Source organism: Schistocerca nitens, chromosome 1, assembly GCF_023898315.1.
Source record: "Schistocerca nitens isolate TAMUIC-IGC-003100 chromosome 1, iqSchNite1.1, whole genome shotgun sequence".
NCBI lineage: Eukaryota > Metazoa > Arthropoda > Insecta > Orthoptera > Acrididae > Schistocerca > Schistocerca nitens.
This window is the reverse complement of record NC_064614.1, coordinates 474,221,450-474,249,171: the sequence shown is the minus strand read 5'-3', so window position 1 is coordinate 474,249,171 and position 27,722 is coordinate 474,221,450. Positions and strand designations below refer to the sequence as shown.

Here is a 27,722-nt window from a genome sequence, read left to right as displayed (position 1 = left end):
AGGCGAAGGAGGTAACGCAGACTATGGGTTGATAAATGCAGCAACATTTGGACATGGATACCATCCGATCCAGGGGCGGAGGAGCGAGAAGAAGAGAGGGCATGTTGGAGTTCCCGCATGGAGAAAACAGTATTGTAGCTTTCGCGATTTTGAGAGGAGAAAGCCAGAGGTCGCACTTCCGCTGCACGTTTCTTCGGGAGAAACGCTGGCGGGTAATTTGAAGAGCTCGAAATCTCAGCAAAGTGCTGACCCAATGAGTTAGAAATTGCGACAGGGTCCACTAAGGTATCATGCGCGACAGTGAGCCCAGAGACCGGGGAGAAACTAGGCGCGCCTGAGAACCGTCGAAGCCGACTCCAAACTTCCGAGGAGGGAGTGAAGGTGTTAAATGAGCTAATAAAGAATTGCCAGCTTGCCTTCTTGCTATCGCGGATGACGCGACGGCATCGCGCACGGAGTTGCTTATAGCGGATACAGTTTGCCAAAGTAGGATGGTGACAGAAAATGCGAAGAGCACGTCGCCGCTCACGGATTGCATCACGGCATGCCTCGTTCCACCAAGGAACTGGGGGGCGCCGGGGCAATTCGGAGGTGCGTGGTATTGAACGTTCCGCAGCGGTAAGAATAACGTCGGTAATATGTGTGACCTCATTGTCGACGCTGGGAAAGCGACGGTCATCGAATGTCGCTAGAGACGAAAAAAGTGTCCAATCGGCTTGGGCAAACTTCCAGCGTCGCGGGCGCATATATGGCAGTTGAGGCTGCAGCCTAAGGACACATGGAAAGTGGTCACTCGAGTGTGTATCATCAAGGGCGAACCATTCGAAGCGCCGAGCTAGCGGAACAGTACCGATCGCAAGGTCCAAATGAGAGAAATGTGTCGTGGAGGCAGACAAAAACGTGGGGACCCCAGTGTTGAGGCAAACTAGATCCGCTTGGTGGAAGACGTCTAGCAATAGGGAGCCACGTGGACAAGGATGTGGAGATCCCCAAAGCGGGTGGTGGGCATTGAAGTCCCCAACCAGCAAATAGGGGGTGGAAGCTGACCAAGAAGATGAAGGAGATCAGCTCGTGCCATTGGTGTGGACGATGGAATGTATACAGTACAAAGAGAGAACGTGTATCCAGAAAGGGAAAGACGGACGGCGACAGCTTGGAAGGAACTGTCTAAGGGGATTGGATGATAATGGAGAGTATCATGGAGAAGAATCATGAGTCCTCCATGTGCTGGAGTGCCTTCCACAGAGGGGAGGTCATATCGGACGGACTGAAAATGAGGGAGAACAAAGCGGTCATTAGGACGCAGCTTTGTTTCCTGAAGACAGAAGATGACCGGCGAGTAGGATCGTAAGAGGATCGACAATTCATCCCGATTGGCTCGAATGCCGCGGATATTCCAGTGGATAATGGACATAGGGTGAACAGAAAATGGAGGAATGTGACCAAGGGTGCTGTCAACTCAACGACTGCTCAGAGCTTGCGACCGACAGCATGGAATGGCATTCAGCCGAAGGCAGAAGATCCTGATCCATAGGCTGGTCAGGAGCAGCTCCTGCCACCAGCGATCGGCCGGTTGACCGGCCACCAGCAGTGCGCCTCGGCGACACAGAAGACGGCCGAGGGCGATTTCCGCCAGGTGGCGCTGTGGATGGGACACGCCTTGGCGGAGAAGGAGAGGAACTGGGTTTCTTTGTAGCCTTCTTGGAAGTATGAGGTTTAGAGGAAGGAGGAACCGATGGTGGTGAAGTTGCCGTACGTAAAAACTCTTCACGAGTATGCTCTTTCTTCGAAGACTTGGTGTCGGACTTTTGGGCTCGAGATTTAGTAGAACCCGACGAAGAGTGAGCCATAGAGTGGGCAGGCGAAAGTGGTGAAGTTGAACGGGCGATCTTTGCGCTGGCCGATCTGACGACCGTGGCACTAAAGGTGAGGTCGCAAGTTTGCGTGGCCGCCTCCTTTGTTGGCCGAGGAGTAGCAAGGACAGTGCTGTATTTGCCTGTCTGAGGCACGGTGGGCTGTCGACTGGCGAATAATTTTCGAGCAGCAAAGGTCGACACCTTTTCCTTCACTCTTATTTCCTGGATGAGCTTTTCGTCCTTAAAAACTTGGCAATCTCTAGAGGATGCAGCGTGGTCACCCATACAGTTGATACAGCGAGGGGATGGAGGTGGACAAGCACCCTCATGGGCATCCCTGCCACACGTAACACATTTGGCCGGATTAGAACAGGACTGGCTGGTGTGATTCAAGCGCTGGCACCGATAGCAACGCGTAGGGTTTGGGACGTAAGGACGAACGGAAATTATCTCGTAGCCGGCTTTGATTTTCGATGGGAGTTGCACTTTGTCAAATGTCAAAAACACAGTGCGGGTTGGAATGATGTTCGTGTCAACCCTTTTCATAACCCTATGAACAGCCGTTACGCCCTGGTCTGACAGGTAGTGCTGAATTTCTTCGTCTGACAGTCCATCGAGGGAGCGTGTATAAACGACTCCACGCGAGGAATTTAAGGTACGGTGCGGTTCCACCCGGACAGGGAAAGTGTGTAGTAGTGAGGTACGCAGCAATTTTTGTGCCTGGAGGGCACTGTGTGTTTCTAGCAACAGGGTGCCATTCCGTAATCTGGAACAAGACTTTACAGGACCTGCAATTGCGTCGACACCTTTCTGAATAATGAAAGGGTTGACCGTGGAGAAGTCGTGACCTTCATCAGACCGAGAAACAACAAGGAACTGTGGCAACGATGGAAGAACTGACTGTGGTTGAGACTCAGTGAACTTACGTTTGTGAGCAGACATAGTGGAAGGTGAGGAAACCATTGCGGAAGAATCCCCCATGATTACCGGCGTCTCCGATGGCGCGCTCCTCCCTTGTGGGGGCCCTCTCTGAGGGCACTCCCGCCTTAGGTGATTGTTCACACCTCAGGTCACACCTCCCGACAAACGGACGGAGGGACCAATCGGCACTTTCGGGAGGTATCAGCTCGGGTAATCACCCCTCCCTGGGCCTGGCCGTTACCAGGGGGTACGTACGTGTCCTACCTGTCTACCCGGGGCGGGGAATTACGCGTTACCCCGTCACCGGCTACGCATGGAGGTGCGTGGGTCGGCCTTCAGACACGCACAGGGAGGAAGAAAGAGAAAGGGAAAGGAAAGAAGAGGTCTGAAACGCCGCAGCGGAGAAAAGGGTAGAGAGAAGAGGTAAGGAAAAGAGAAGGACAAAGGAAGGATGAAGACTTACAAGTAAGGAAGCTCCGGACGTAGGCACAAACCATTCCCCCAGAGGGGGAGAAAAGGAAGGAAAGAGCCAGAGGTGAGGGGGGGGGGGGGGGGGCGAAGATGGGGGATGGGGAAGGATGCGGAAAGGGAAGGTATGCAGCCCGGAAAGGAAGGAGGGCCACATTAGCTCGGGGTCCCGTGCTCGCTACGCACGTGTCCACAAAAGAGTTGTGGACCCCCTGGGGGGAAGGTTGATGGTGGAGTACGTGCCATGCGCCACACTGAAATGTGTGAAGGCACCATCATTTAAACTGGAAAAATCGAGCTGTGCAAATACATGCTCAACGGTGACGCCTCAACCTGTTGCCACTAGCCCACCCCACAGAGGGTTATGGGCATGGAAGTCGCCCAGTAACAAGAAAGGTGGCGGCAATTGGGCTATCAGCGCAGCCAGGACACGCTGCGCGACATCACCATCCGGTGGAAGGTAAAGACTGTAGATGGTAACAGCCTGTGGCGTCCACACCCAAACAGCGACAGCCTCTAAACGCGTTTGTAGAGGGACAGACTCGCTGTGAAGGGAGTGAAGGACATAGAGGCAGACGCCACCAGATACTCTTTCATAAGCTGCACGATCTTATAATAACCCCGATAGCCACGGAGGGCGGGGGTTTGCATCGCTGGAAACCAAGTTTCCTGAAGAGCAATGCAGAAGAAAGGGTGAAGGCTGATAAGTTGTCGAAGCTCAGCTAAATGGTGGAAGAAACCGCCGCAGTTCCACTGGAGGATGATATTGTCCATGGCTGAGAAATGCGTAAAGGGACTGAGGAGGCAAATTACGCCGCTGGGTCACCCGCTGCCTGCGATTGAGCACCCGTGGAAGTGCTATCCATTGCGTCTGAGGGACCGGCGAGATCCAGGTCCTCAGCAGAAGCTAGAATCTCCACCTCATCTTCAGACGCCTTCAGGTGCCTGTGGAATATAATACCCTGAACCATATTTAAGCTCTTGTAGGGAGTAATGGTAATGGAAACATCCCCCAGCTTGTCACAAGCGAGTAATGCCCATGACTGGGCAGAGGATGCTGTTTTTATCAAGACTGACCCTGACCGCATTTTGGACAAGCCCTCCACCTCCCCGAACTTGTCCTCTAAATGCTCTACAAAAAACTGTGGCTTCTTAGAAACAAAGGAGTCCCCATCAGTTCTTGTACATACGAGCTACCGAGTTGAATAAGGTTCGCTGCCATCCTTAGACTAGCATCCTCCCATGGTGTGGCCAGGGAGGGGAATGATTTAGGGTTGTACTTCCTTGCATTGTACTGAGACTTGGAATGCTTAGATACTGCTGGTGTTTGATCACCAGCAAGTGATGACGTAATACTCTTCATTGCCACCCACATCGAACAGGGGTCCTCCCCACAGGTGCCACCCAGCTGCACCGAAGGCCACCTGGCAGGATGGCTATTGCCAGGAGTCCCGATGCCCCAGGGTGACAAGCAACTACTCCTTGACATACATGGAGAGTTAACAGTGCAGGCACCAGTAGAGAGATCCCTGTGTTGTCAGGGGGCTACAGCCAACAAGGTACATGGCGGCCCCACCACAATCGACTGGCTACCATGCTGGATATCAGGTGCAAACAAGTCCATGGTCATTGTCGGTGCAGAAAACGACACTGCGTAGTGCATGGTGGAAAACGCGCCCAGGAAGGTGTCCTCGCCCAAGAGACAAGAGATGAAGAATTAGTGGGACTGCAAAGTGACGTAACGGAAGCAGGCTACAGATCAAGACACGACGGACATGGTGCACCACGGAAGGCGCCCTTCCCCAATTGGCTCACTCTTTGGATAAAGTTTGAAGAGTGGAGGTCAAACCCTACAGAGGACCATCACACAAAAGCCGAAATGTGAGAGACTCCCTTTAGTCACCTCTTATGACAGGCAGGAATACCTCAGGCCTATTCTTATCCCCGGACCCACAGGGGGAGATAGAAGATGAGAAGGAGATGTCGCTTGTAGTCACATGAGAGATGTTTGATCATCTGACTGTGGATCCGATCTGGCCCAGGAGCTGTGTCGTGGCAATGAGCAAGGACGCTGAGACGCTCCCACTCTGTAAATGGAGTATTATAGGGTTCACTGTGATGTTCAGTGAACAAAAGGTCTTTCTTTTCCATCTGCTGTTTGAGGGTGCGAAATGCTGGGTGATAATTCTGACATGGAGCCTCGAGCATAGTGCTCGGCAAATAAGTTTACATCGGTAGATAACACGCCATTGATGATAATGCCAGTAACACCTGTAAAGGTCTGGTACCCACAAACACGTCTCATGGTCATCCAGACTTGGGAAGGTGACATATGGCACCCAAAGGCGAGATGTACCTCTCCCAACACTCCTGTTATCTGTCTTTTTATAAGTTGGCAAACGCGGGCATGGAGTCGTTTTAAAACTATTAGGTGCTCTATGGAATGGTGCCACTTATGTCACTGTAAAGCTCACCGATGCTCTTTAATGGCCTCAGTGATTTCTGGCAACCACCAAGGTACTGACTTTCACCGGGGGCACCCTAAAGAACAAGGGGTCGTGTTTTCCACCGCAGAAACAATCGTTCTGGTGACCACCTCAACTACCACATTGATGGTACCATATGCACCGCAGAAACAATCGTTCTGGTGACCACCTCAACTACCACATTGATGGTACCATATGGGGGAGATTCAACAGTGACAGCAGAGGTGAAAGCATCCCAGTCTGCCTTGTTTAAAGCCCATCTTGGTAGACGTCCAGGGGAATAGTGCTGGGGGAGTGACAGGAAGATAGGAAAGTTGTCACCATTACACAAGTCATCAGGGGTTCTCCAGTGGACAGATGGGAGAAGTCTTGGGCTGCAGAGGGGTACATCAATGGCCGAGTAAGTGCCATGGGCCACACTGAACTGTGTGAGGGCCCCAGTATTTAAGAGGCATAGGTTGAGTTGAGACATCTATCCAATGGCATTATCCCCAAACACAGAACAAATGTTTCTGGCTGGCTCCACTGTCATGGCCCATCTACTGAACTCAAACAGAAGAATTTGTCTGAAACTCTTCCAATTTCTCCAACTGGCACTCCATTTTCTGCCACCCACAGCTCCATTCACTATCTCCAGATCACAAAATTACTATATGTAAACACAAATAGCAACAGTGAACCACAAATAAAAAATGGTAATTGATAAATAAACCCAGAGCAACATGCAAAACAAAAACACTATAAACTTATTCATCAATCTAATACATCTCATAGTGATCTTAGACACAGACGGAAGTCTTTTTTTCAGTAATAATACTACCATATGCATTACAATTAGTACATTAATGATTAACTAATAAAACTGAATCATCATCAACTTAAAAACAAGATTATCAAGTAAAAATTTAAAATTGTTATCTAATATATGAGGGTGTATCTATTACGTTCTAAGATTAGATACACAGAAGCATTTCATTGTCAGATTCAGGTAAGAAGAACAGATTGGGTGGCATCTAAGGTCTAAACTGACAGCCAGAGGTTTCTTTACATGCCCCACTCACTCAAGCCAACATTTAATGATGTTGGCTTTCAATCTTGCCGTAACATTCATACCTCTTCTACAAAGAGTGTTGTATCACCCACTAGAAACCGTGGTAGCTATTTTTCTAGTTCCAGCTGATGTCATGTCATGTATGGTTGTGCCGTCATTGGGTATGTGACGGAAACATTGGAGCTGCTCGAACTGTAGATCAACAAGGCTGATCAATCAGTTTACAGATAGTGAATGTTGAAGGGTGACAGGATAATTAAATGTACCCATCAACGACAAGTCACAGGGTTTCTAATGCGGGAACAACAATTCCAGATTGTTGCCATAATTTGAAGGTTATAAAGAGAAAGACATGGCAAACTTTGACTTTAAACATGTATTTAAACGTTCAAACCAAAGCCATATATCAGGATTAGCCACAGCAAAACAAATTTCATGCGGGCCTAATGTGTGGGCCAAGGCACAGCCTGTCTCGGCATTGCTCAGTATTCCTCACAAATACCCAGCACAGCACAACACAACATTTTATTTAGCATAGCAGTGTGGCATTTTTCGTTTGGCACAACGTTCTTCAAGTCAGCACAATCACGGTGCCAGCAGTTTACCATTTGCTATTTGTTTGTGGTTTAAAGTTAGTTCACATGTGTAGTTGATGTTTTGAAGCAGTCTAATGATCATTTGTCACAAGCCTTTAAAAATGCACGAGAATAAGAGAAGGACGAGAATTTTTATGTCACATAACTGATGGGTACTGCAAATTTGGTAATTAACATTGCATCACCATGTAGAAGGAATTTAAAGATTTAGTTGATCACGAACAAGCAAAAAATTACTATCAACAGACGGGATTCATTGTTCTGTACTTCAAGAAGCACTTTGTGCTAAAAATACAGGGATGATGCATGTGAGGAAACTGGTGGTATGAATAGTGAATTTTCTGAAGCCATGCCCCTTATTACACTGAGTTGCAACAGCCAAATTGAAACTAAAACAATTATAGATCATTCTCTTTTGCTATCTTAAGGCATTTTGCTTCAAACAGCAATGCAAAGAGACAATTAATGGTTCAAATACAGCAGTGAGTGCAGGAAATGTTTCACAATGGAAAACACTGTGGTAGACAATCTCCAACCAAATGAATAAAAATCTGTTTCCCCTTACTTATCTCCAAACACCTGATGAGTCATGTCTGGTTTCATTGAAGCATCATCATCTTCCAAGTCTTCTGGGCTCCGAACTTAAAAACACAAATGTAACTGTATTACTGACAAGGAACAAGGTTTCATGAACAATAAGTTATATTCAGTATGAACCTGTTGTGAAATAACTTACCAAGTTTCAGTTCCAGTGCATCATTACTGCTACAAACGAAAGGATTGAGTGGCTTCTCAAAGGAATTCATTTCTGGAAAAAATATCATTGCTAAAAAATTATTCAACATACATAGCAAATTGCACATGTAATATAACAATCTCAATCTCTAACAACATGTGTTTAAAGGCAAATAATACACAAAGAATTACACACAAAAATAAATGCTTGGCGAGAGAGAGAGAGAGAGAGAGAGAGAGAGAGAGAGAGAGAGAGAGACGTATCCACAACTCTCCTGTCACAGTATCGAAAACTATGAGGATTAATTCAACACCAGTGCATAAGTCAAGTACAGAATATGCAAAAATAGCAATTTAGATTCAGAAGCTGTAGAAATTCCCTTGCATGATGAAATAGAGTTCTAATAAGTTTTCTCTTATGCATTAATTATTCATCATTCACACCTAATGAATATGATGGTAATGGTAGTAATAAGACAAACCTCTTAATGCCCCAATAATAACACTTAGAACAGTAATCGAGAACATGAATGTTCTTATTTCAATATAAGAAAAAATTATTATTTGAGGAATTTCTTGTCATGTTACTGCTAATTTATTCATCTTGATGCTGCTGTGACTTACGGATCAGAAATGAAATAGTGTGGCCCCAATTTTCAATAATCTATTATTGTTGATGGAATTCTCACTTCCTCCAAAATTTATATTTTATCTGAATTAACAAAATTGAAAACCACATTGTTGATGCATTCACTTTATCAGCGAAGTAAAATTTCAGTTATTGTATTTTTATTATTTGCTAATGGGAAATAAATTAGAATAAGTATACCTCTACTACTCCACCTCTACTCCTGGTTGATCATTAAAAAAAGACAGAATTGATACCTCTCTCATGTATGGTTTGATGTAATTAGCTTTCGTTTATAAAATATTACATTAAGCATACAGCACACATTAGATTCTTTTAATTAAACCTTTGATAACATTCAAAGAGGTAATTTTCTTTATTTACCAACTGAAGGTTTGACACACAGAAACAGCAAAGAAATGGTGACGGAAATAAAAAGTATTTTCAGTTTTACTGAAGTAACTTGTTGAAAGAACCACAGAGCAGCTCAAAGGTGGGGGAGGGGGCAGAGAGGAAAATTGTTTGGCTTATTGTTTCTGACCACTGAACGACAATGCCTTGGACACAATGGACAGATGTTGTAAAGAGACCCTTTAAAGCCATTAAGATGCTGGATAGTACCACACAAACATTACATTAAAATCATTCTTAAAGATTATAGACAATAAAAAAGCCCAAAAACAAAAACATGTGGATGACCGATTGGTAACAAAAAAGAGAAATCAGTCACTAGCCTACTGCAACCATCAACATATCAGTTTAGCCCTGATTTATAATGCTACAAATTTATGACAATAGTCTAATCATCTAAAATAGAAGGCATTTCACAGAGGTATTACCTTGAAAATTTATAAAATAAATAATATTTAAGATGGATACTGTCAGGCTGCCAACACCAACAATGACTAGTCTGCTCACCGTAGAGGAAAGTGATGCATTAGGGAACAGTGCTGTATTTTCACTGTCACTAACATGAATTCTTTCCATCTGAGAAATCTGACATCCTTCAGCACAGGATCATTAATTTTTTGTCCTTTAAATTTTTGTTTGGTACTATCACTCAGTTTCACAATTAGACATGAACTTTCTTCTTGGTGGTGAGTGATCCAAGAGATTATCGTAAGATGCCCAAGTCCCTCCAGTCGTTGGTAGTTTATTAGTTACCCAGAGTTCTCACATGCTCTAATACCGAAAATACCTGATCTCCTCATACATGGAAGAAAGTATTCTTGACACTCAACACCATTTCCTCTGCTGTGACATATGCCTAACAGATATTCTGCAGAGCAATCAGGCTATCCGGATAGATGATACTTACGCCTTCAGCCACTTCTGATATGCTCCAGAAGCTTTGGGTCGCATACATTCATGCAGTAAATTTGATTGTGAGACAAATCTCACCACAGAGAAAAAGAATTTTATATGTATTTTAAACTCATCAGTATAAATTGTAAAGCCATAGCTCCTAGGCCTATCTAACATATTGTAACAATCAGAGATGAATGCTTAGATGTATGACTATAGGTGTGTGCTGTACTGAAACTACAAGTAGGTAGTGGCTCACAGCCGAGCAATTTTTATGATCCAAGTTTGGCTATGCAATACTTATCATGCACACAGATATCAGTGGTTGGTTGTTCTTTGTGTAAAACCAGGAAAAACGTTTGATAATTTAACTCCGAGTCCTTTACTAACTGTAGCATACTCTGTCAGTTTGAAAATTATCCAAGACCTAATTAATAACAGGATGCAGATTTACTGAAACTACAATAAAACACATTAAATTCAACATAACTGGCCTGGTAAATTGCCCCTTACTTCAAATTCTAATGGTATTCTTGCTCTTCTCTGACCCATGAAAATGCATTCAAATTAATCATTGAAAAATTACTGAAAAGCAATATAAACCACATTTTGAACAAATATCACCCCATAAGTAACTGATTTCTAACGGAAAGGGGTGGCTCACAGAGGCCTCTGCGCAGAGGCTTGGACCTGAACTCCTTCAGTAAGCCCATTGCCAACTACATACCAACATAGTGGAATGCGAAGATAGGGGAGAGTTAGAGAGTTACAGCTTTGATTTTGTCCCCATACTTACATTTCCAGTGAGAATAGAAAGATGCAATGTAACATCAATTTACAGTTTATTTCTACATTTAACTGCATCTGATAAAATAGAAGTGAGTACCATAATAAATTGTTCATCTAAACGTGATGGTCGAGCGGTAGCAAGACAGCATCTCCATCAGTCCAGGTTTTAAGCAAGAAGGGAGAAGTACTGTTTCACAGAATCCTAACTACTGATTTGGTCCACTATCCAAATAGAATTTACTTGTCAAGCAAGAGAAAGGAGATGACTAATTCTTTCCTAACAATATTCTTAGAACTATATGAATTCAGTTTCCTTTCACAGTGGGTGAAGGACAATTACAGTAGAAGCTGAGTGAAAGAGGAACATCTGGAATCAATGGTACATTGTGTTAAGAAGATGAGAGATGAGAGGGAGGGGGCATTTAATACTGTAACCAAGCCAAAGTGCACTAACAAGCAGTATTGCAACATTTTCCATTGTCGTCAAAATGGCTAAAACCATGCTGGCATGCACAAAAAAATCAGAATTCCAAGAACTAATTTGGAAATTTGGAGTATTATCATTACACAAGAAATGAATCAGCTCAGTATACCTAATAATATTCAGCTCCCTGATAGCATCAGCAGGAGCAGCAGCAAGATTAGTTATGTTAAATTCACATCACTGGTCACTGAATTCAATGAACTGTTCGTAACAATAACTGAAAACTAACAAATTAGACCATCTAAAGCAGATATAGTCACTTACTAATACAGGAACTTCATACTGTGCCACAAAACATGGGTCTTGCTAAATGTATTACTGAAGGGATCACAAGACTCATTACATCACTGAAAAGCAGTTATTTTTGTTATCATGGTATTTCAACCGAAGTAGTACTGAAATCTGTACCTGAGTAAACTATACAATCAATCAATGAGACAAGATATATTTCACGAAAGAATGAAGCATGCAACAATAACTCTCATTTATAAAAAAGTGGATATAAGCAAGTGAACTATACCTACAGGGCTATTTCCCACCTACTCATAGCTTATGGCAGAGAAGTGAAACACCTTACGTATAAACTTTTAATAACTCAGTTTAGCCTCTGCAAAAGATTTCTGTACACACAAAGCAGTAAATCTCTCTAACTCAGTTCTGGTGGACCTACACAACAAAATTACATGTTAGCATTTTCTGTAACCTTGTTGAGGCTTTTGATTTTGTACATTGTACAATGATACTAGGGAAACTAAAATGTATGGTGTTAAAGGAATTTACCCTGCATAGGTGGAGCCGTATTTCAACAATAGGAAATTAAGGAGCATGTTAAAAAACGCTGCGAAATCGATGAAATTAAAAGCAAGGGTGGCAACATTAAAAAAAACAATGGGAATTCCACTGTTAAATGCAGAGTACAATGACGGCTTCTTATTAGGGGGAAGATCTGTCTGATGTGATAGAAGAAGAGACAGGTGTCAATTTCGAAGAGATAGGGGATCCAATATTAGAATCAGAATTTAAGAGAGCTTTGGAAGACTTAAGATCAAATAAGACAAAACATTTCATCAGAATTTCTAAAATCATTGGGGGAAGTGACATCAAACCAACTTTTCGCATACCAGCTCTAGGAGACATACCCTGAGAATGAATAATAAAAGCAAGATGAAGGAAATAGGAAAGTTACCATGTGGGCATCTCAAGGGCTCTACATGCAACAGGTTATGTTCCACTCAACTGTTCCACCTCTGATCCATTACAGTTAAGAGCACCCACTATTCAACACAGTTTGACACCCAGAATAGAAAACTGGGTGCAGCACAAAGGAAGCAAACCAAATCAAAGTGATTAAAAAAGAGGGATGAGAGAGTGGCGTTGTCGAGGAGGTAGGGTTAGGGATCCGCCGCACTTCGCATACGGCAGGAGACGTCCCATCCCCAACTACCCTGCCCCTGCTCCTGTACCTGAGGGAGGTTAAAACCTTATAACTGAAATTAAAAATCGCTTTCATGAAGAAATCTGAGAACCAGTTCAACCACTTGTGAATTGTCCAGCAAAATTCCAGGCAATGAGTCTGGAAGTCAACACTTAACATGAAGGGCCTAAAGGAGAGGGGCATTCCATCAAGATACAGCTAACAGGAAACGAGTAAGCACACCTCAAGCCAAACTGTAAGCAAATTCATTCCCCGGGATACCTATGTGACTTGGGAACCAGAGAAAGACAACTGAGCAGGCAGCACGACAGTTAGCAAGGTGGTCACGAATGGGGGAGACCAAAGGGTGGCAAGAATAGCATCAGTCAATAGCCAAGTGACTACTCACAGGGTCAGTAAATATTAAAACACAGATGAGGGAGGCCCATTTAAGAAAATGGGGGGGGGGGGGGGGGGGGGGGCTTTGCTAACTGCTGTCAGGTCTCCCGAACACAAACTATATGTTTCTGACAGCAAATGGCTTCTTTCATTTTGTTTTAGGACGCCAGGTAATACATGTCCAGATCAAAACCTTAGAACACTAAGATGAAAAAGGAGTTGAAAGAGACTACACATTAAGCCCAATCAACAGAAAGAAAGATAGCTAAAAACAAGGACTTCCTCTTGGAGGAAGGTCCACAAAATAGACCTTAGAAACGACAAGAGATCCTGAATTAAAGATTAGATGTTTTTCACCATATTTCTACTGTGGATAAAAAGTAAAACACTGTCAACAGCCCATGTTTCATTCATTGAAACAGCTAATAACTCAGACGGCAAACATACATTAAAACTTATGTCATTAAAAAAAAGGGCACCCGGTCAAGAAATGGCGAACAGTCGACAGTTGATCACAATGAGCAGAAAGTAGTGGGGGATCGCCACTTAAATGGCAATGGCTAAAACGACAGTGCCCAATATGCAATCTAGCTAAAATGATTTCGCGGCAAGAGGGCTGAAACGAGGTCAGACAAGCAGCTGGGAGATGTTTAATTCCTCGGAACTTGCTCCCATGAAAAGAAGGTCAGTGATGATTCCAAAGTGACAGATGGCAACACAGATCATAGGAAGAAATGGAAGAACTAGTGGGCCGAGGTAGAAGGGTTGCAGCCTTGGCAGCAGCATCAGCAACCTCGTCTCGTGTCAGAATGACGCGACTAGGGACCCACATAAACATTACAGTGGCTTCCTCAAGAGTGAGCAAGTGGAAGCTTTCTTGGACCCGTTGCACTAAGGGATAGACGGTGTACAGCACACAGAGGCTCTGAAGGGCACCAAGACAATCAGAGCAGATGATGATTGAGATGGGTTATGGGACCAAATGGTGAAGTCACCTGTCCTGCGATTCCTAAGTGAGTCGCAGAAGAAAGATGGTCTGCTAAAAGTGGACGGATCCAGTCAGAGGAGTCAAATTATAAAATAATGAACATTAAACACACAGTACAGGCATAAAAGGTAAGACCAAATCTAAAAACTGGAAAAAAGGTAGGCGGTCATGGGGTCACAGACCGAGACGACTGTAAAAGAAGTCCCAACCACAACCAACCTACCCCTGCTCCAAGACTAATGTAGAACCTTATATCTGGAAATAAAACCCACTTTCACGGAGGAAACTGAGGACCAGTTCAACCATCTGTGGACTGTCTGCTAATATTAAATTTAAGGAATCAGGAAGACTATGCTTAACACGAAGGGCCCAAAGAAGGGGACATTCCACCAATATGAGAGATATCGCCAGTCTGGCTCCACAACACAACACAGTGGGGGCAAGTCGTTACATAGGAGGAAACAAATGGCATAAAACAGTGGATTCCTTCTGAGAACAATGGAAGGGAGAGCGCCAAACTGCAGTAGACTCCTTGATTGTGTAGAGTTTATTACCATGAGCAGTAGCACTCCAGATCACATTCCACTTATGGGCAAAGAGAGATTTGACGTAGATCCACATATCCGCAGCTGGAATCATGAAAGGAAATTGGGTAAGTACCTGCTTCTTTAGCCAAACGGTCAGCCAGTTCATTCCCTGGGGTGCCCACACCACTTGGCACCCAGAGAAAGAGAACTGAACAGGCAGCACGCTCAAGGGTAGAGAGAAGGTCATGGATAGCAGAGACAAACGGGTAACGAGAGTAGCATCGGTCGATAACCTGCAGGCTGCTCATGGAGTCTGAACAAATTAAAACACTGTGGAGGGAGGCCTGAGAAACAAAAAGGTGGGCCCTGTGAATAGCTAGAAGCTCTGCTGTGAAAACACTACATGATCCCAGCAATAAATGGTGTTCGAAGTCAGTAGGAGACATGAAAATCCATTGTTTTAGAACCATCAGTGTAGAAGATGGTGGAACCCTGAAACTCCGCAATGATGGCATATACAAGACGCTGGAAAACCATAGCAGTGACAGACACCTTGGGACCCTGGAATAGATTGGTCCTAATCCATGGTCTAGGCACCATTCATAAAAGGGGGGGGGGGGGATGGAAGGAAAGACAAGGGGTGCATTCCAGTGAGTAGCGATGGTGATCCCAACAGAGGGAATTGAGATGCTTGCCAACCAGCAATCCCAACCTCGGGCAGGTATTAGGAGGGAGACATCCCTCATTGGCCAAGAGCACAGGGTACACAAAATAGCCAGGGAATTGGCGAATGACAATTGCATAAGAAACAAGGAGTTGGCTCCGTCGGATGTGTAGAGGGGGAATCCCCACTTCTGTGAGGAGACTATCAACAGGACTAGTGCAAAAGGCACCAATAGCCAGAAGCACCCCACAATGATGGACAGAGTCAAGGAGTTTCAAAGTGGAAGGAGCTGCTAAGCCATAAACCTGATTACCATAATCTAGTCTGGACAACACCAGAGCACCCCAAGATGTGTGGGCCAGGAGGCGAGAGCATTAAGCTTCTGCATACAGTTTTTAGGTGGCGAATGTGGAGTAGCCATGTCAGCTTATTATCAAAAATAAGGCTCAAGAAACAGGACTGTGCTGCAACATCGAGGAACTGGTTGCCTAAATAAAAATCTGGATCTGTGTGTACTGTGGGTCAATGACAAAAATGCACAATCCGCGTTTTGGAGGGAGAAAACTGGAAGCCATGGGCGGTGGCCCATGCAGAGGCCCGTCAGATGCCACCTTTGAGCTGGGGCTCAGCAGATGCTACCAAGTGGGAGCTGCACCAGATGCAAAAATCGTCGACATACAATGACGGGGTAATGAGAGGCCCAACAGAGGTCACAAGCCCATTGATGGCAATGACGAAGTGTGTGACACTTAGTAAAGAACCCTGTAGGATACCATTCTCCTGAATCTAAGGGGCACTGAGTGTAGAACCAACTCGAACCCAGAAGAGCCGGTGAGATAAAAACTCGTGGATAAAAATCTGAAGGGGACCATGGAAGCCCCAGTCATGGAGGGTAACTAAAATGTGATGGCAGAAAGCCATGTCATATGCCTTATGTAGGTCAAAGAAGACTGCGACAAAGTGCCAGCGGTTAGTAAAAGCCTTTCAGGTGGCTGATTCCAATAGGAGTAATTGATCAGTTGGAGATCGCATTGCCCGTAAGCCACATTGATACGGGGGACAAAAGGCCCCGAGATTTGAGTACCCGACATAATCTGAAGCTGACTATCCTTTCGAGCAATTTACGAAGTACATTTGTCAGGCTAATTGGGCCATAGCTGTCTAGAGACATTTGGTTTTTCCTGGGCTTAAGGACAGGGATAACTATACTGTCTCGCCATTGTGACAGAAAAGCAACCATGAGCCAAATTTGGTTGAAGACCCTGAGGAGCTGCTGCCTCTGGGAAATGTCCAAGTGTTGGATCATCTGGTTGTGGATGGAATCCACACATGGGGCTGTGTCTCAAAGAGCTACGAGCCTGCACCAATTCCCATTCAGTGAAGGGTGCATTATAGGGCTCAACGTGGTGTGGGATGAAACAGAGGGGGGTCTGTTTAACTCTACGTTTCTGTCGGAGAAAAGTAGTAGGGTAGGAAGAGGATGCCGATGCTGTAGCAAAGTGTGTCACAAGGTGTTCTGCAAGGACCAATTGATCAGGGCACAGAGCACTTTGGAGGTTCAGACCCTGGACTGTCGCTGGTGGCCCAGAAGGCTAGGGAGCTTGGATCAAACCTGCGATGAAGAGGCATACATCCCCAGGGAGGCAAACAAGCACACACAGCATTCCTTTTTACTGTGCTTAATAAGGTAACAAGCCATAGCATGGACACTTCAAAGTGAGGTGGTTGGTCTGTGAAGGGTGTCGCTTAAATTGCTGCAGCATCTGTCAGCGGTCCTGGACAGCAATTGCGAAATCCTTGGTCCACCATAGTACAGGTCGATGATGAGTGGGGGGGGGGGGGGGGGGGGACCTGTGGATAGGGATGATGAGGGGGGGACCTGTGGATAGGGAGACAGCAGTGCCAGCAGCATGAAGAACTGTGGCAGATATGCCTTGTATGAATACATCAATGGAATTCAAGAGGAAGGTGTCAAAGTGCATACCAGACATATATAAAGGCCAATTGGCCCTGCAAAATGCCCAAGTGTGGACCTGGCAGCAGCAGAAGAACGATAGACTCACTGAAAAGTGGTCACTGTCACAAAGGTCATCATGGGATGACCAATGATGGGAAGCCACAAGGGCAGGGGAGGAGATCATTAGCAGACAATGTGCCATGAGTGGCAATGAAGTGGGTAGGTGAACCATCATTTGATCTTTGCCCAGACTTGGGAAGGTGACATATAGCACCCAATGGTCGAGACATATCTCTCCCAACACTCCTGTTTCCGTCATTTGATAAGCTGGCGAATGCAGGCACAGAGCCGTTTAAAGGTTATGATGTGCTCCAGGGAAGGGTGTTGCTTATGCCGCTGTAGAGCTCGCTGACGCTCCTCAATTGCCTCAGCGACTTCTGATGACCACCAAGGGACTGTCTTTCGCCGGGGGCACCCTAAAGAATGAGGGGATCATGTTTTCCGCCGCAGAAACGATCGTTCTAGTGCCCTGCTCAACCATCACATAAATGTTACCCTGTGGGGGAGATTCAACGGTGACAGCAGATGTGAAAGTTTCCCAGTCCGCCTTGTTTAAAGCCCATCTAGGCAGGCATCCGTAGGCCTGATGCCGGAGCAGTGACAGGAAGATGGGAAAGTGGTCACTAACACACAGATCGCCATGTTCTCTCCAGTGGATAGATGGGAGGAGGCCAGGACCGCAAACCTACAATGACCGAATATGTACCGTGTGCCACACTGAAATGAGTGGGGACATCTGTTTTTAAGAGGCAGAGGTCGAGGTGTGACAGTACATTTTCGACATCTCTGTCTCGACCAGTAAGCATGGGTTTGTTTTGTGGGGTTTAAGGGCGCTCAACTACTGAGATCATTAGTGCCCAGTCACTGTTGTTAGAGCACATGGAATCTAGTAAAACTCAAGGGGAGGGGGGGACACCAGAAAGACCCGACAAAGATGCAGATAAAATAAGTAAAAAGGTTAGATGTCTTTGGACAAGCCAGTCAAAGTTATAAAACGCAGAACATGAGCAGCTGCTCGAGCGTCATCAGCTAAAATAAGTAAGCATGGTGCCACCCCAGAAGGGGTTATGGGTGTTAAAATCTCCCAAAAGTAGGAAAGGTTTAGAGAGTTGATCAATCAGTACAGCCAATGCATTCATGGGTATTGCACCATCTGGAGGAAGATATACGTTGCAGACAGTTATTTCCTGTGTCATCCTTATCCTGACAGCCACAGCTTCAAAGGGGGTTTGAAGGGGCACAGGTTCACTGCATATTGAGCACAGGACAGGTACACAAACAGAACATGTACACAAACTCCATCTGAAACTATTATAGTTACTATGGTTCTTGTAGTATCGCTTATAGCTGTGAAGGGCAGGGATCCCCATTTCCAGGAACCGGGTTTCCTGAAGGGCAATGCAGAAAGCAGGTGTAAAGCTTAAGAGTTGCCATAGCTCAGCCAGGTGGTGGAAAAAACCGTCTCAATTCCACTGGAGGATGACGTTATCGTGAGGCTGGGAAGGCATGAAGCGCGCAAAGAAGCAGGTTATACCTCAGGGTCACCTGCTGCCACCAATTGAGTATTTGTATCCATGAGGCATCAGTGAGATCCAGGTCCACAGGGGATGGTAAGATCTCCACCGTATTCTCAGATGCAAAATTGATAGGGAGTGGTGGTGTTGGGGCCATCAGAGGGTCCTGTTTCTTAGCAGACTATTACTTAGTTTGCTTGCTCTCTCACTTCTGTTTAGGGGCTTGCTAGGTAGATTTCTCCGAAGCAGCTTCAGGCACAGAGGAAGCCCATGAAGCCCTTTGTCCAGCAGCTTTTGGCTCCTTGAGCCACTGGCAAGTGTCCGCCATGGCATTAGTGGAGACCTTGGTAGAAAGGGCATCAAGGGACCGCTTCTGAGCGAGAAGAGCTGGAGGAGGCTGTTGCTTCTCAGGCAGGGGGGAGTGAATCGACATCCCCTGCATTTGGGAGGGGGGGGGGGGGCCTTGCTCCCGAAGTAGGTGCTTTGGGAGCAACGGAGGAAATTTGCCCCCTACCACCAAGGGGGCAGATGTATTCTGGTGGCCCAGAGGGCCCACTGTTCATGGCACAGAGTGAGGAACCACTGGTATGTGGGACTGCGATGGTGACGTAGCTGCAGCGTATGTCGACATCAATCGAATGGCGTGTAATCGTTCAAATTTACGTTTAGCCTATATGTAAGTCAACTGGTCCAGGGTCTTTTATTCCACAATTTTCCGCTCCTTTTGGAATACTGGGCAGTCTGGCGAGCAGGGGGAGTGGTGCTCTCCACAGTTGATGCAAGTGGGAGGTGGCGCACATGGAGTATCTGGGTGCAGTGGTCGTCCACAGTCTCGACATGTGGCACTGGAAGTGCAGCGGAAAGACATGTGCCCGAACTTCCAGCACTTAAAGCACCGCTTAGGGGGAGGGACATATGGTTTAACATCACAGCGGTAAACCATCACCTTGACCTTTTCAGGCAATGAATCATCCTCAAAGGCCAAGATGAAGTCATCGGTAGCAACCCTGTTGTCTTTGGGTCCCCTGTAAAAGAGCTGGATGAAATGAATCCCACGCCATTATAAATTGACGCAGAACTTCTTGTCAGACTGCAAGAGGAGGTCGCAATGGAAAATGACCCTCTGGACCATGTTGAGGCTTATGGAAACAGGAATATCACCCAGCTTGTCCAAACTTATCCTCGAGGTGTTCAACGAAAAATTGAGGCTTCATAGGTAGAAAGGAGTCCCCATCAATTCTGCTAAAGACTAAAAACCCAGGCGAATATGGCTCCCTCCGTTCTGTAGCCCTAAGTTCCTTCCTTGGTGTAGTGAGGGAGGGAAAAGATTTAGGTTTGTACCTGTTGGCATTGTATTCAATCTTGCTCTTCTTAGAGACTGCTAGTGCCTTACAGTCACCAGCAAGAGATGACTTATTCCACTTCAATGCGAGTCACCCGCTCTGATGCCACCCACTCCAATCAGGGGCTCTCCCCACGACTGCCACCCAGCCACAGCAAAGGCCACCTGGCACGATGGCCGTTGCCGGGAGTCCTGATGCCCCAGAAAGAGAGGCATCTACTCCTTGGCATATGTGGGGAGTTTACAGCTCAAGCATCAGCAGTGTGATCCCCGTGTTAGGGGGCTACCACCAAATGGGTACATGATGGCCCCACCATAATAGACTGGCAACTATGTTGTACACTGAGCGCAAAGAAATATAATATTGTCATGGTGGCGAAAGAGGACAGGAGACAGCGGAAGATGACTTACCCCGGAAAGTGTCCTCGCCCAAAAAGTTGCAAAGCCGTGACAAGAGGTTCATGAGATCGAATCTAAGGGCACTATGGATAACTCTTGTACCACGTAAGGTGTCCTTCCCCATATGACCCGCACTTCTGTGGAATTTTGAAAGTGGCAGGTCAAACCATATAATGGGACCTGAACTCATAGAACCGAAAAGTGAGAGACTCCGTTTAGTCACCTCTTACAACATTCAGGAATACCTCAGGCCTCTTCTAACCTTGGGACCCACAGGGAGAAAGGGCGTCTAGGATGGGTGGCCGGACATGGCAGACAAACAGCATGCGTATCCGCTGAGGACAACTTTAATTCAGCAGTAGTTCAGCAGCTTCCGCAAACAGACTCTCAACCGGGCTAATGTAAAAGGCAACAGTGACCAAATGGGTGCCAATAGGATGGACTGTATTTAGATGGCATAAGACAGATGGACATACAGATGCATAAATGAAACACCTACAGCCTAGGTTTGAATGGACAAGGAATCAGTACAAATGGAGGTGGGCGGTCCGATCAGCTGAGGACACACAGGACAATGAAAAACGGGGCACAGCAGACAGCTAGGTAAGATACATGGGATGACCATGAGTTTCCTATGGAGTTTCTTAGACTAAGCAAACAGAAGAGCAACAGGCCCAAGATGTAACGACAGTGGAAGAAACCCACTGCACCACCAGAAATTCATACAAATGGTTTTGTCAATGGAACAGTGAAAACCATTGCTGATGCTCCACGAGTACAGACGATCAAGACACTGCTGAAGGTGCCGCTCAAGGCGACAAATCAGTGGAAAACTGCAACAATTGTAAAATCGTCAACAGAAAGGGAGCTGGAGTTGCTCGGTGGGAGATAGGCCATAATAGGGTTAACTGCAAGAGCAAAGAGGACGATGCTCAGGACAGAAACCTTAGGCACCCTGTATTTCTGGATAAATGTGTCCAACAAGGCAGAGCCCACATGTACCTTGAAAACATACGGGGCAGGGGGCTCTGAGCCACCAAGTGTGAAGAATACAGAAGATACCACTCATCCAGCAGGTGTCGTAGGCATTCTTGAAATCAAAAAACACAACCACAGTCTGGTATTTCTACAGAAAACTGTTCATGATGTGGGTTGACAAAGTGATGATATGGTCAACTACCAAATAGCGCACCTAAAATCCGCAGTGATTAGTAAATTATGAAACTCTAGCAACCATACCAGCCGGGCATCAATAACACGTTCCATTACCTTGCAAACAACGTTGGTGAAAGAAATGGGCGCTGGCTATAAGGAAGGTGTTTGTGCTTACTAGGCTTAGATATGGATATAACAGTGGCTTCACGCCAGCATCTGGTAAACATGCCATCTGTCCAGATGTGATTGTATGTATGAAGGAGAAAGTGCTTGCCCACAAGAGAAAGGTGCTGCAACAACTGACTTAACATCATCCGGTCCTGTGCAGGAAGATCGGGATGAAGTGAGAGTGTGATATAGCTCCCACATAGTGAAGGCGGCATCGTAGCATTCCCGATTCTGAGAGGAGGGTATCACCCAAACCTCCTGCATTCATTTCTGATGGAGGAACACAATGTGGTGACTGAAATCTCCGCAAAATAGCAGCCCATGTTGGAGATAGCAATTGGGTGCACAATGACATCTGCTACAGTCAAGACTGAAATTTGGGAATGGACCTCGGTCTCAGAGTCGGAGGTTGGCCCACTCGACAGTAGAAGGAATGGAACTGTTCAAAGAACTAGTAAATGAAATCCAGCTAGCTTTTTTGCCATCCCGAAGAATGCGATGACACAGCGCATGCAACTGTTTATTACAAACACAGTTCTCTTTTGTAGGATGGCGGTGAAAGACATCGTGAGCACGTCTCTGCATGCATATTGCGCTGCAGCATGCCTCAGTCCACCAGGGGACTGAGGCACATCGCACTAATGTTGAAGTCCAAGAAATGGGACGTTCTGCAGTGGTGAGGATAATGTTTGTATGGTATTCTACCTGGTCACCTCAACTGGGGAAATGGTGCTCGTCGAAGGTTGCCAGGGGAGAGTTAAGCCTCCAGTCCGCCTTCCAAAGCTGCCTATTTGGTTTACACATGGATGTGGTAGGAGTCAGCAAATGGACAGCATACGGGAAATGGTCACTTCAGTTCGTGTCACAGAGAATGGACCTCTCAAAACAATGGGCAAGCTAGGCCGTGCAGAACGAGAGGTCCACGTGGGAATAGGTGTGTGTGTGTGTGTGTGTGTGTGTGTGTGTGTGTGTGTGGACTCAAAGAAACCTGGGTGCTCCTGTGCTAAGGCAAACGAGGTTGAGCTGATTGAGAAGGTGAGCCAAGGGGCACCTACCAGGCAAGCTTGTGAAGAGCCCCAAAGGAGATGGTGTGCATTAAAGTCATCAAGCAGCAAGAGTCAGGGTGTTAGCCAATAAGCTGGAGGAAGTGTGCCTTAATGACACTGAATGACAGTGGAATGTAAACGGTATAAAGAGAAAAGGTGAAATGAGGAAGGAAAATGTGGACAGCAACAGCTTACAGCAGGGTGTTCAGTAAGATGGATTTGACTATGAACGCCATCCTGGATGAGCAGCTTGACTCCCCTGTGAGATGAAATGCCATTCTCAGGAGAAAAGTCAAAACAGACAGGAAAGAAATGTAGGAGGTCAAAGCAGTCGCGAGGATGCAATTTTGTTTCCTGGAGACAGAAAATAAGTGGACACAGCAATTCCAGCAGTAGTTGTAATGCCTCCTTGTTGGATCTAACACCACGAACATTTCACTGGAGGACGGGGAAAGGGGAGGAGGGAAAAAAATTAAGGGCTGTCACCTCGGTAGCTGCTGAGTGCCAGCCATTGAAGACACTGTTACACGGCACAAAAGCTGGAGGATCCTGTTCCATGGGATCTACAAACGCGTCGACATTCTCACTGGGTTGGCCAGTGGATTCCAGTGCAAGAAATGGTTGGCGATGAGCGGCGGCAACGCAAGAGGTCAGCTGGATTAAGGTATCACGTGACAACACAGCGGAAGAGGACCTCAGTCGGCAAGGAGAAGATGGTTTGCCTTCGTTTCATTTCTTGTACCCTTTGTGGCTGGCAGATGAAGACTCAGGTGTTTGTTGGCTGGAGGGATATAAAAAGTCTTTGCAGAAGTATTCCTTGTCCTTTCAGGCCTGCCGGTTCTGTAGCAGGTGATTTCGCCGTTGGAGGCGAAAATTTGGTGACTTGTTGCACAACTGGAGGAGCTGGAGGAGGAGGAGGAGGAGGAGGAGGAGGAGGAGGCAGGGATGTTACTGTGACACTGGGTGATTTTACAACTGAGGTGCTAAATTTGAGGTCACAAGTCAGCGTGGCCGTGTCCTACATGGAGCGAGGTATAGTGAGAACAGTACTCTAAGTGCCAAATGGTAAAACACAGTGGTTCTGACTAGCCAATAACTTTTCCTTCACCTGGATCTCTTGGATAGCCTGCTCATCAAGATACATGGGACATTCTCGGGATGAGGCTCCATGGTCACCATTGCAATTGATACAAAGGGGAGGAGAAGGTGAGCAATCACTCTCATGAGCATCTCTACCACAAATACATTTGGCTGGTTTGAATGAGGTTGTAACATTGACTCTCATGGCAGCACATCAGGTTCAGAATGTATGGGCAGACTGCGATGACTTCATAGCCTGCTTTGATCTTTGACGGAATCGCTACTCTATCAAAAATAAGAAGAAGAGTGCAATTACACACGAAAGATGCATCAACCTTTTTCTTCACCCGATGGACTGCAGTGACACCCTGATTCAGACCATCAAGCAGCCTAGGGTAAATAACATCACGTGAAGAACTCAGTATTTGATGAGCCTTGATATGAACAGGATAGCCATGGAGGAGCAAAGCTGCAAAGCAGTCGTGCCCAAGATCCACAATTAGTCTCCAAAAGAAAAGTGCCATTAAATAAACGAGAGCAGGATTTCACAGGGCTGGCAACTGTATGTACACCTTTCTGAATAACAAATAGATTAACTGTAACAAAGACCTGACTTCCTCCAGTACACAACACCACTAGGAACCAAGGTGCAGCTGGGAAAGTCTTGGAATCTTTACCCTCATTCTGTTTGCCTGTAGTCGACACAGTTGGTGATTCACTCACTGCAAGAAAATCTCCACACTTGCCAGCGTCTCCGACGGTGCACTCCTTCTAATTGGGGCTCCCCGCCCCCTCAGAGTGGGGCTCACCAGCCTTAGGTGATTGTTCACACCTCCCAAACTTCTGGCAGAGGGACCAATAGGCAATTTGGGAAGGTAACAGCTCAGGCAGGAAGGACTGTTCTGATGTCATGCTAATGAAAATTAAGAACACATCCCAGACACGTTCCCCAAGGGAGGGGAAAAAGTTTTGCACGAGGACAGATAGGCAGCACGGAAGGGAAAAGGTGTTGCAAAGGTTGGTGACCCTGCATCTTTCAGACAATCGCACACCTGTTCATAATGCACGGCCTGTGACAGAGTGGTTACACGACAATAACATCCCTATAATGGACTGGCCTGCACAGTCCTGACCTGAATCCTGTGGAACACCTTTGGGCTGTTCTGGAACGCCGACTTCTTACCAGGCCTCACTGACTGACATCAATACCTCTCCTCTGTGCAGCACTCCATGAAAAATGGGCTGCCATTCCCCAAGAAATATTCCAGCATGTCACTGAATCAAGAGTGGCAGATGTCATCAAGGCTTAGGGTCGGCCAACACCATACTGAATTCCAGCATTACCGAAAGAGGGCACCACAAACTTTTAAGTCACTTCCAGCCAGGTTTCCAGATACTTTTGATCACATAGTGTATGACGATTCAATAAACTGCTGAAACCAGTAATGTGCACAATGCAGGAATTGATTAACCTTGCTGTAGTAAATAGTTACATACTTTTCGAGGCCCTTATCTGCATTAAACTTTTTTGTCACATGGGCTGGCCATCAAAACAGCTACTAGCAACAGCTGAACAAGTGTATTCTGTAAATGAATCTGTGGCAGCTATGTCCACTACTGCTATGAACTCTTACGGAAGTACAGATACAATCATCTGTGAAAGGTATTTAAAGAGATGAATGGGCCCTTGTTTTTGGGGTTGTGTTGATGCACATAAGTCACCAACACCAAACACACGTACAATATCACAGTGCTGGAAAAAAATTTGCCACCTCCAGTACTCAGTGTGACAATACGTACACATGGACCTGGCATATACGATATGAACTTTATTAACATACGCTATGAAGAGGTGGTACAATGGACGGTGTCTATTTTTTTCTGGTCTTAATGACAAAATATAGTATTTTTGAACACTGCATACTGTACACTGTGTGATTACAGTCTGGATTCAGTGTTTCTGAATGGCATGATAATACTGTTGTTCATGAGAACTGGACCGCTGCACTGTTTTGTTAGTCAATGAATTAACGGGACTCTCCTGTTCAAATCTGATGTACAAATTTAACTTGTACTGGGTTAGTTGGAACACTGACTGCTTATAAAACTGAAAAATAACAACCTACCAATTAATGAGTTTTATAGAATGAACAGGGACTCCTACGTGCAATTAGTTAAATGGCCACCGCTGGAATGGTTTGGTGGTTGGTTTATTTTGAGGGAGGGGACCAAACAGTGTGGTCATCGGTCTCCACCGCTGGGATGAACAGTAAGTTTCTAAAGAGGTTTGCCAACAGTTAACTTCGATCTGTCCATTACTACAGCACTTAACTACAATTTGGTCAGTACGAAAGGCTATCGACAAATTTTGAACATGCAAACAATTCCTTCAATGCGGCCGCAAATGTTACAGGCGTCATTATTCGCCACAAACACTGCGTCACTTCACATTGGTGCGACTATTCCGGTTATCAAAACTCACAGCAATAAAGATTGCAATCGTAACTTCACAGTGTTAGTGCTAGGTTAGTGTTTTTTTTAACGTCCCGTCGACAACGAGGTCATTAGAGACGGAGCACAAGCTCGGGTTAGGGAAGGATGGGGAAGGAAATCGGCCGTGCCCTTTTAAAGGAACCATCCCGGCATTTACCTGAAACGATTTAGGAAAATCACGGAAAACCTAAATCAGGATGGCTGGAGACGGGATTGAACCGTCGTCCTCCCGAATGCGAGTCCAGTGTGCTAACCACTGCGCCACCTCGCTCGGTAGCTTCACAGTGTCACGAAGAGCATGTTTATTATACATTTACATCTTGTACATCTACAATTCCCCAGGTAGTTCCTTTATATTCACCTCCAGTACCTATCAAGTTCGTATTACCCTCTTAGCCAACGTGTACCTTTACAAGTATACAGTCTTTCGGGGGCCGGAAGATGTGGTGCAAGGTTTTGTTTAGAACAAATCTGTCAACTACGCTTTAACAGTGGAAAGAATTCAATGTTAGTTATGAAAACTAAAGAATATATTTCGTACGCAAGAAGTACCTCCACTAGCTCCAAATTAATGCATTTAACTATGCACCAAAATGTACATTGAATGGCTTGCTTGAAATCAGTAATTTATTGTGGCACAGAGGTAACCGTAAACTGTCAACAACTTTACATTTTAGTATTCCCTCTAAATGCATACAAGACATTTCAAGAAACCTCGCCAATAAAAGTTTCTTAGGACAATGTTCAATTAAAGGATGAAGTTGCTAGGCGCAATAAACATTCATCTAAATTTAATGTAATGACGAAAACCATACTTTATATCATTGATGCCCCTTTACACTACTTCACCATTTCCAAATTAAAAAAAAAAAAAAAAATTACAAAACACTTACCACTCTCACCTCCTCTAACAGTTGCCAGTAAATGTCACGCAACTAACTCCCGCCAATAACATTACCAAAGATATGAAGAAAGAGACATATTACTACGCCAAACAAAAAACACAAATTACATTAGTCTACATTCTGGGCAATTTTCTGTACATCTCCACGGCAAATAAATCAAAATATACACTATTTTCCTTCTAATCTAGTGAAAATAGATTCCAAACATTTATTCAGATAATTTAATGGTCAATTTAGTCTTATTATGGTATAGTTGAATACCTCGTTACATCATTCTCAAAAACAATATAAA

The 27,722-nt window shown here is 45.5% G+C and overlaps 1 protein-coding gene across 1 annotated transcript in view; it reads right to left on the bottom strand.

Moving 5' to 3' along the window:
* Window positions 1–27,485, bottom strand: part of LOC126251991 (histone acetyltransferase type B catalytic subunit) — a 72,016-nt gene extending 44,531 nt beyond the window's left edge. The window contains exons 1-3 of the mRNA XM_049952775.1: window positions 27,419–27,485; window positions 8,115–8,186; window positions 7,944–8,019 (exon numbers count right to left, since the gene is read on the bottom strand). Coding sequence (XP_049808732.1) covers window positions 7,944–8,019; window positions 8,115–8,184 — 146 coding nt within the window. The 5' untranslated portion in view covers window positions 8,185–8,186; window positions 27,419–27,485. The remainder of the gene's footprint in view (window positions 1–7,943; window positions 8,020–8,114; window positions 8,187–27,418) is intronic.
* Between the last annotated feature and the right edge of the window lie 237 nt (window positions 27,486–27,722).